Consider the following 10,073-nt stretch of genomic DNA (forward strand, 5'->3'; position numbering starts at 1 on the left):
TTCGAGACAGGGTTTCTCTGTGTAGCCCTGGCTGTCCTGGAACTCACTTTGTAGACCAGGCTGGTCTCGAACTCAGAAATCCACCTGTCTCTGCCTCCCAAGTGCTCAGATTAAAGGCGTGCGCCACCACTGCCCGGCCATCCCTTGCCCTTTTAAGGAGAAATTATTAATTTTGGGGGGATTATGTATTGTACACATGCTTATGCACGCATGTATCAAGCCAAATTACACTTCCTTGAGATTCCTTATGCTCATGCTTTAGGTAAGCACAAATAAGTCTTTTTCCAGACATTTTGCTGAAGCCTTTTTCCATATTGAAAATGATCCTATCAAAAGTTTATTCCTTATCTTGTCATCTAGTCCACTACCACTCTTATTGACAAAGAAAGTAACACATTTTTATACTCTTCTAGGCATTTACTAATAAACATCTCTCCACAGCAGCCCTTTCTACTTCCCTTCAGTTATGTTGGATAGCCAGAAGACAGGGAAATAAGAGGACATGGTCTTTGAGCAAAGATATCTATTCTAAGTAGCTATACTGTAACTAGTAGATATCTATTCTAACTAACTAGTCTATACCCCCAAAATGGCAGCCACCGCTGGAAGCAGGAATTAACTTTTATTGAGCACACAGTATGTGCTGGAACCATTTAATATCTCTTTTAATATTTTAAGGCAATTAAGTGAATATTGTTATTGCTATTTTATCAAGGAAGGAAATGTAGACATCACATGCTCAAAGTCACAGAGCCAAGAACTCCCCATGTTTTGCAGGCAGGCTTCTGTGACAGAAGCTCCTCTTGACAGGAGGCTGTCTCTGTGAATCTAACAACAGTGTTACAAATGAATGCTTTGTAAGAATTCAGCAACTGGGAATTACAAATGAGACTTTTTGAAATTATTCCAAAAAATGGCTTCTACCCATATGTGAAAGGCTGAAGAAAAATCAAGAAAAGCTACCAACTTAATGAGTTTGTTCACATCTCCAATTGTTCCTTATTAGGAAGGAGCTCAGATTCTCATACCACCCTGCTTCCTTTGTAGACCTCTGTGGCCCACGTGCTTGTTTGCTCTCCTTAACAATGGCAGCACCAGTCCTGCCTGCCTGCTCTCTACTTTGGATTGGGAGTCATTTTAAAACTGGTCTCAGTTCCCCCACAGGTCTCCTGCCTGACCCATGGCAGACGTGTGGTCACATTAGGCAAGACATACCTTGTTTTGCTGCCTTGGGAATGATTCTCTTTAGACACAGTCTAGGATGTCAGCAGCATCTTAGAAAACTTCTATTGTCTAGGAAATGGGCAAAGAGGAAGGGAAAGGGAGGCCATGATTTTCTGATGCCACAGGGGTGTAGCAAGGCTGGGCTGGGGATCGCCTTCTGTCTCATCCATAACCAGAACGGGTTTCTGTCTGTGGACAAAACAGCTAAAGAGGTAGAGCCATGCCCGAGCCGACTTTGTACCTCACAAGCAACAAAGCAAAGCGCATCGCTTTTGCCTTTACGGGCAGAAAAAAGCAAGTTGGTCCCGTTCCTTTAACTCTCGCGAGGTCTTGCCCCCTCCCGCTCTCCCCCTCCCACCCCTGCCCCGCGCTTGCGTGGTTAGTAGCGCAGGTGCTCCAGGGCGCCTGCGCACTGAGCTTCAGGATTGGTGAGCCTGCGCAAAGCCTCCCGCGGGTTTTCAGAGGCGGGAAGTTCCGCGTGGCTGCCTGCTGACGGAGGCGAGGTTAACTTGAGGGCTCTCTTTGTACATGGTGTTGGCCGGGGATTCATGGAGGGAAACACCGTTTGTTGACCTAAAACGGCCCCCATGAGTGGTTGTGTCAGGCGGGAGGGGGGTGTTGGAAGGGAAGACGAATTCTGACTGGAAAATCGCTCTCGTCCTTTAAGGAGGCCTCAAAGAGGCCCTGTCTGGCCTCAGCTTGAGGCCATGGTGACCTTAGGGCAGGCTTGGCAGTGAGTTGGGTAGTTACCTCTCTCTCTGACCCCAAACCTGCCCCGCCACCCCACCTCCACCATCCCTGCTCCCACAGCCCCTGCCACCCCGGTCACCCCAGTCCCGCCAACTCCGCCTCCGCCACTCTGCCTCTGCCACCCCTACTTCCACCATTCCTGTCATCCCGACCACCCTGCTCCTGCCACTCCAGTCACCCCATTCCCATCAGCCCACCCCTGGTCCAGCTGAAGCCGGTTCTCTTGGAAGCTGGGCTCAGGGCAGCAGAGTTTACTGGCCCAGGAAGACGATAGTGCACTTCCATGTATTTGTGAGCGAGGCATAGTGGCCTGCCTCTGCAGTCCCAGCACTTGGGTGGTAGAGATGGGAGGATCAGAAGTTTGAGGCAAGTCTGGCTCGTATGAATTCTATCTCACATGCCATAGTTTTAGGATATTTAAGGTATTAAGCTTCTGTAAGTCCTCTTAGGCTTAGGATGAGCTAGTGTTTCAGTGTCACTTTTGCGAATGATATTTGGACGCTAATGTTTACCTCTTTGATTGCACTGTTACCTGTGGGCACATCAGTCTGGCTCACTGGGCTGTGGATTTGCAGTAGAAATTATTTGGGTTTGTGTCTGGCCTTTTTTTTTTTTTATGGGCAAACATTTGTTGAATTAAATAAATTATAATAAGATATAAATATATTAGGAAGCTCAAATCAGAAAAAAATACAATGGAAAAATATTTTGTTTGTTTCTGTAAGTTTCCCAGTGTTGTAACTTCTTTCCCTTATAGCTTTGGTTCAGAATTCCCATCATGGGTCCTGAATTCTGAAATAAATTGCTTAGACTGTGTGGAAATTCTCTATATATTTAGAAAACAAGATTATATCCAACCATGTCATAATTTGTTTGAACGTAACTGGGAAAATGGGACCTGTTTTAAATTTTTATTCACAAAACAGTTCCTGAGGTGATAACATTTGACAATTTTTATCCATAGTGTCCATAATTAATTGATTGAAATGTTGATCTTGTTGATGAATATGAGTTACATGTTTCTTCCTTCTAAGGTTTAGTTAACTTCATCCTGTAAATGTCAAGTGCTGAATACAAAAAGCTTTGACACAGAAGAAAATGAAGAGAAACCTAAATGAAAGTTCAGCCCGAAGTACAGCAGGTATTGAACAGCATCTAATTGTTTTTGGTATTTTTCATATCGTACATAAAACATGTATAATTTATAGGGACATTTGGGAAGGAAGGTTTAAAGAGATTAGACATTTCGTCTAGCCTCTTTTTATAGTCAAAAGAGGCAAAGTAAGCTTTCAAGGCAAAGTAGTTAGCAGTAGAGTTGAGAGTAAAATTAAATGTACTGAGATTTACTCTGGTGCTTTTTCTTCAAAACTTAAGGGATTGATTTATGGTTGTAAGCAGGAAAGAAAGAAATACATTTGTGGTTTTTTGATTGACTTGTTAAAATGTTTTCTTTTTTTTTTAAAGTATAACTTTAAAAAAGTGGTTATTTTATTTATTTACATTTCAGATGTTGCCTCCCTGCTCAGTCTCCCCTCTGCAAACCTCCTATCCCATCCCCCTCCCTTTTGCCTGTAAGAAGGTGCTCCCACACCCACTCCTAGCAGCATTTTTTTCTTTTCAAGACAGGGTTTCTCTGTGTAGCCTTAGCTGTCCTGGAACTCCCCTAGAAACCAGGCTAGCCTTGAACACACAGAAATCCACTTACCTTTGCCTCCTGAGTGCTGGGATTAAAGGTCTGAGCCACCAACAACCAAGCTGTTTTATAATATTTTGTATTGTTTGTAATTTCCCAAGTATGAGGTGACATGAGGATAGATGTCAAGAATGACAAGAGGCAGGGAAATGATTATGATGTACAATGAAGTATACAATGATATATAATGATAATTTATGATGAGATACCATATTCTAGACCTTTAGTCACAAGTATTATTTAATCTTTACCACCACCTCTGTTTTCTAAGATAAGGCACCAAGACACAAAGACCTTAACTAAGTAACCTATTGAGTGGTAGAAATAGGACTCGAACCTAGAAATTTGATTTTAGAGTCCACATTCTTAATCATTATGTTATGCTTCTTTGGTCAAAGAGTTTAAGGAAACGGTTCATATTTAACTTTGAAGTTTTATTTCCAATTCTCGTTGAAGGCACAGTTAAAACCCAGGCATCCTGTTTCAAGAACCTACGTGATAATAGGTTTTCATTAGAGATCTTCCTGAGTTAGTGTTCTCCAGTGAGAATGGTGCAGCAGACAGAGGTAGAGTTAAGAGTTCCTGAACTGAGATTTAGAAACTTGCCTCCTATCTCTGTGTTTCTAGTTATTGCTTTGAAGACCTCTTTGATCCTGAATTCTCTTGTAGCTTTTAAAGTTCCTTTATTGTTTTGACTGAAGGACCTGCTTTTGCCATGTGGAGGAAGTGGTGATGGTTTTACTTTTACTTGGATTAGGTATTGTCATTCTCTTAAGAGAGTGGTTTTCAAACTATGGGTCGAGACCCCTTTGGGGGTCACATATTAGACATCTTGCATGTCAGGTACTTGCATTACAATTAATAAAGTAGCAAATTGCAGTTATGAAACATCTATGAAATAACATTATAGTTAGGGATCACCATAGCCTGAGGAACTATATTAAATGCTCACAACATTAGAAGGGTGGAGAACTACTGCCTTAAGACATTTAAAAATGATCCATAGAAAAATCACTATAGATACCTGGGGTGCTTATTGAAAGTATAATTTTGGGTTCCAGAGTAAATAATTGAAATAAAAATTTCAACATTGGAGATTGCGACCTTGGAACCTACACCTTAATCAGAATTTCAGGATAAATCTTAGTCAAACTAAAGTTTGGTAACTATGGTCTGAGAGGCTGGTGGTCTAAAATATGATTAGATTTTTGGAAAGCATGGTTTTTTTCTTAGCTTTGATATATTTTATAGGCACTCTGCAGCTAAGGAAATAGACAAACAGAAGAGGGAAATTCAGGAAATAAAAGATAGATTTGGGAAAGGTTTGGGAATAAAAACAGAGACAGGAGAAGAAAGGACTTTAGAGACAGTGGTAAGCTATGCGGGCTTCTAAAAGATTGCAAAAATTATTTCAAGTGCATAGAAATATATCTGTAGTGTATTAGCATATAGAAGTAGATAGTAAACTGTACATCATTACATATTATTAATGGAAATTATTCTAGACGTATACATCTTATTTACCTATTTAATACTAATTTATTGGTATATTCTATGTAGGCTGTTTGCCTGTACCATTGTTCAATCAGAAAAAGAGAAACAGACAGCCATTAACTTCTAATCCACTTCAGAATGATCCAGGTGTCAGTACTGTTTCTGACAGTTACGGTTCCCCTTCTTTTCCAACAGGTAAGAAAATGAATAAGTAAAAATTTCAATAGATAAGAACTAGAAAGTAGAAAATTACTGGGTCTCTCACTGCAGAATGTCCCTGCTGCTTTTCACTGCCCAGATATAGAGATTACTTGGCTCCTCCTGAGCATTCCAGCACAGGAGTTTTGAGTTGCCTAGTATACGAGGATGGCTTAGCATTTAAATGGAGTCTATCTTTATGTTTGGAGCCTTTGTTCTAATAAAGTAGGAATCTACATTGCAAAGACTATTTTTCTTTCTCAGAACATAGAATACTGTGATATATATTTTTTAGGAAAGGATGGAAGGGTTAGAGTTACCTCAGAAACAGGAAAAAGTGTATATAGAGTTTTTAAAAAATGGAAAAAAGTAGATGGTAGAAAAAGAATAAGCCCAGCAATTTCTGGTGCTTGGTTATAGTCATGGCTTTCCTTTTGCCTGTCTTTTCTCTGTTGTCTCCTTCAGTATTTTCTGGGATCTGAAAATTCTTAAGTTGAAACTTAACCATTGTGAGGAGTCCACCCCTACGAAAGGACTAGTGGCCTTATAAAGGAAAGATGAAGTATGCTGCTTCTGTCATGTGAGGACACTAAGAAGCTACCTTATAGCTTAAAGCAGCACATTATGATAGTTGCCATTGCTGGGAGTTTACATACTCTATCTCTACTTCTCAGAGACTGACTGTTGTAACTCTTTGTAAAACTTAATGAAGTTTTAGAGTCAGGAAGCTTCTAATATGTGTTACATTTTAAGTGAGACCACTAAAATCTTGTCATCTGGGAACCAAATAGCTATAGTGGTGAGTGCTGGGAGACTTTACTTTTCTTATTTATTTATTTGTGTGTGCATGTGTGTTCTAGAGATGAGACTCAGGTCACTAAGCTTGATGGCAAGGCTTCCCTGCTAAGCCATCTTGCTCACTGGCTCAATGTTCACTGTCTTTTTACTTCCTTCTGGGAGAAATCACCAATAGGGAGATATTCTGAAATATATTTGGCACATTCTGGTTATGTATATTTAAATTTTAGAAACAAATTTTAAAATTATTAATGGAATCATATGAATAAAATATTAAATAATTTTATGTCTAGTAATACTCATATTTAAATTTTTTTCAGTGTGCTTTCATAGACTTTGATGCATTTATTTTTTCTTCCATACTAGTAATTTAAAGTATAAAGGTAACATATAATGTTTCCATTTTTAAAATTTTAATTTTATTATTATTGTGTGTGTATGAATACAGTTGTATGCATACCATGATATATATATATATATATATATATATATATATATATATGTGTGTGTGTGTGTGTGTGTGTGTGTGTGTATGTATATATATATATGTGTGTGTGTGTGTGTGTAGGTCAGAGAACCAATTTTGGGAGTCAGTTCTCTCTTTATAATGTGAGATTCTGGTATTAAACTTAGCATATTAGGCTTGCATGGCAGTGCTGTTACCCACAGAGTCATCTGTGACCCTTATTCCTATTTTATGTATAAAAAATAGAAATTCACATGGACATGCACAAGTTAACATTAACCATCACTTAAAATCTTTCTCATCATTTAAAATGATTTATAAGTAGCATGAATACTGATCTTGAAAAATTACAAGTGTGAGCCATCTCATGAGGAAATGTGAATTTTTGTCTTGGCCTATTAGTCTAGAATACAGTCAACATTTATAAAAAGAGAATATGGGAAAAGAGAGGTGGCTCAATGGTTAAGAGGGCTCACTAGTCTTTCAAAGGACCTGAGTTTGGTTCCCAACAGCCATGTCAGGTGTCTTAGAACTACTTTACACCTCCAGGACATCCTGTGGCCTCCATGAGCATCTATACTCATGTGCACTATGCCCCCCATATGCAAATAATTAAAACATAAAAATAGAAATTAAGGATATAAGGGAGTAACTAGAACAGAGTAGAAAATGTATATGGAAGTATATACCGTACATAGTAAGAGTTAGATTTCATGTTAATTTTTTTTTTATCTTACTCTGACTCTGTCTCTCTGTTAGTTCCACAGAGTTTACCAGTTATAATGCATTTCTTGATGTGGGTGGCATAAAATTTAAGAAACATTGGATTCAACTAAATTTATGTTGCCAATTACAAGGCACTATGTTAGGATCAGTTGTGGAAAAGACAGATTAAACTATCTTTGCTTAAATACAGTGGGTAAGAAAGACATCTATAAAATTAGGCAGGCTGTGACAAATTCTTCAATCAAGTGCTACTAAAGACTGTGCCTATTTCTTCAACTTGTCAGAACTACCAAAGTAAATAAATATAAGGAATTTTTTGAAAATAAAATCTTATTTTTATGTGTTTTTATACTTCTGAGATTGGACGTGGGAAGCTGTGAATCCAGAGGTGGCTTCTTTAAAGAAAACAGTGAATACAGGGTATGTGAAAAAAATATGAACCAATGCATGCGTGTCTGTTACTTACTGGTGTTACTTTCTGTATACATTTACATTTATCAATTTGAAAACAAATTGTGTTTAACAAGAATTTTCTTTGAAAGGCAAATACCAGCTTCTGCTTCTTATCCCCCGAGAAGTCAAGATTCTGTGTCTAAATCTATTCAATCAAATGCTGAAAGAAGCCAAAGTGCCTGGGGGTGAGTCTCCATATGTTTTCTCTTTCTCTTCTTTCCTTTAAAATTTTTTTCTTTCTTATATGTACATTTAGGAAATTTCTACATTACTAACAAACTAATACTTGAATATAATCTATGTATACCTTCCTGTATACTTTAAATTACACAATGTAATACAATGTAAATGTTATATAGTTTGTGTACTTAAGAAATAATGACAAAGTATATGTTTGGTACAGTTGTAATTTTTTTTCTAAATATTTTTGATCTGTAGTTTGCTTTGATCTGTGAAAGTAGAATACATGGAAAGTTTAAACTGACTTAAAATGGGTTTTTATATAGTTTTTTTCGTATATATTTTTGTTTTGGCTATGCCCCTTATCTTCCCTGTATACCTATACTCATTCCTACATAAACCCTTCCTCCCACATCATTCCCCAACTCTACTTTTATATCACTGTGGAGGAATTTTAATACAGCATTATGGCTGCTCAGGCAAGGGATCACATGCAAATATTTAGGTCTGTGTGATCCTGCTCCAGACACACCACACACCTTTAATCCCTCTGGCTGGAATACAGACACACCCTTAGTATACAGCTTTAATTTCAAACAATGTAGGTAAGGTCAGTTTGTAAAAGAATGCAGCCATGTTTGAAAGTGGTGTCTAATTGAGGGGCAGACAAGTGTCAAATCAACGAAAGATTTGACAGAATGAGTCAGATATAGACTACATCCAACTTTCAGGAGAACAGACAGAAAAGAGAAGTGACATAAGAGAAGTGCAGAGTGAGTGAGTCTGGAGGAGAGGCCAGTTCAATGCAATGGACTTCAGTCAGTTCCATTCAGTTCAGCTCAGATCAGTGCAGTGCTGTGCAGTGCCGTGCATTCAGTTCAGATCAGTTCAGTGCAGTTCGGTTTAATGCACTTGAGTTCAGTTGAGTTCATGCAGTTTCCTGGTCAGTGAAGTTTAGTTTGTGGAATTCAGAGGCAGTTTTCTAAGCAGACCAATTCACAGAGAAGCTGAGAGAAGTCAGTTTGAATAGTCATCTTGGAGAGGAGTTTTGAGCCAGAAAAGCTGAGTTGAACCAGTCAACCAGAGTTCTAGAAAGGGTAAGCTTATTCAGCTGTAAAACTCCAAGTTGTCAATTAAATCAGGTGAATAAAACTTACTTTTACATATTACGTATCTTCTGCTATGTTCCCCTTATGGTACTTCCTCAACATCCCCTTTCTAGCTTCTTAGCCTGTACAGGTACTCTAAATTAAAAAAAAGAAACTTCTAAGAAATTGAAGCTAGGATCCACATATTCTAGAACAAGACATTGGTCTTTATGAGCCTAGATTTCTTCACTTAGCATATTTTAGAATAATATTTAATAATATACTATAATAACAAATAATATATATTTGCTAGTTTTTATTAAGTGTTCTGTGCTTGTTCTACTCAGAGATATAAAAATTACTGTTTTTAGGAAGACATCAGAGTAAATTCTGTTTTTCTTTATTTTCTGGAAATATAACTAACATGACATGCTTTGTAGTGATTCTCAATGATTTCTTTGTAATAAAAAGGATGTGTGAGATGTTACACATAGGAGCATGGAGGACTCAAAGGCAGCTCCCTCATGGAAAACCTTACCCCCAATATGGCTGATGACTCCACAAAAGCTCATCTCTGGAGTTTCCTTTCTGCAACTTTTTTTTTTCCTGCTTATATAACTGTGGGAAGGACCCGGTAGTTTTGAGTTTTCCGAATTTCATTAGCTACCTCAATCTTTTGAGCCTCCTTCTTCCATTAAGGAAAGAATGTTTCAATTCTAAAGAAATAACTATTAATAACTACAATTCTAATATTTTCTTTAATGATGTTTGTGGTATTTATAATTTAAAGATTCATAATTATGATATTTTTTACCCCTTTATTCTTAAATTTATAGTTAATTTGTTAACAGTATTTCTCAAACTATAAACCTTAGGCCCCATAAAACTTAGTCCTTAAGCCGGGCATGGTGGCGCATGCCTTTAATCCCAGCACTCGGGAGGCAGAGGCAGGCGGATTTCTGAGTTCGAGGCCAGCCTGGTCTACAAACTGAGTTCCAGGACA

At 38.0% G+C, this 10,073-nt stretch overlaps 1 protein-coding gene across 2 annotated transcripts in view; it reads left to right on the forward strand.

The window, feature by feature from the left end:
* Positions 1 to 10,073, forward strand: part of Spata22 (spermatogenesis associated 22) — an 18,933-nt gene that overhangs the window by 1,799 nt on the left and 7,061 nt on the right. Inside the window, exons 1-5 of one of the 2 annotated variants that reach the window (XM_021177669.2) lie at positions 1,693 to 1,727; positions 3,009 to 3,115; positions 5,228 to 5,356; positions 7,709 to 7,769; positions 7,892 to 7,987. In XM_021177669.2, coding sequence (XP_021033328.1) covers positions 3,073 to 3,115; positions 5,228 to 5,356; positions 7,709 to 7,769; positions 7,892 to 7,987 — 329 coding nt within the window. In that variant the 5' untranslated portion in view covers positions 1,693 to 1,727; positions 3,009 to 3,072. Of the gene's footprint in view, positions 1 to 1,692; positions 1,728 to 3,008; positions 3,116 to 5,227; positions 5,357 to 7,708; positions 7,770 to 7,891; positions 7,988 to 10,073 lie in introns of those variants that run through there. The other variant, XM_021177670.2, reaches the window with a different exon arrangement.

The sequence above is a fragment of the Mus caroli genome, chromosome 11, assembly GCF_900094665.2.
Source record: "Mus caroli chromosome 11, CAROLI_EIJ_v1.1, whole genome shotgun sequence".
NCBI classification, from domain to species: domain Eukaryota; kingdom Metazoa; phylum Chordata; class Mammalia; order Rodentia; family Muridae; genus Mus; species Mus caroli.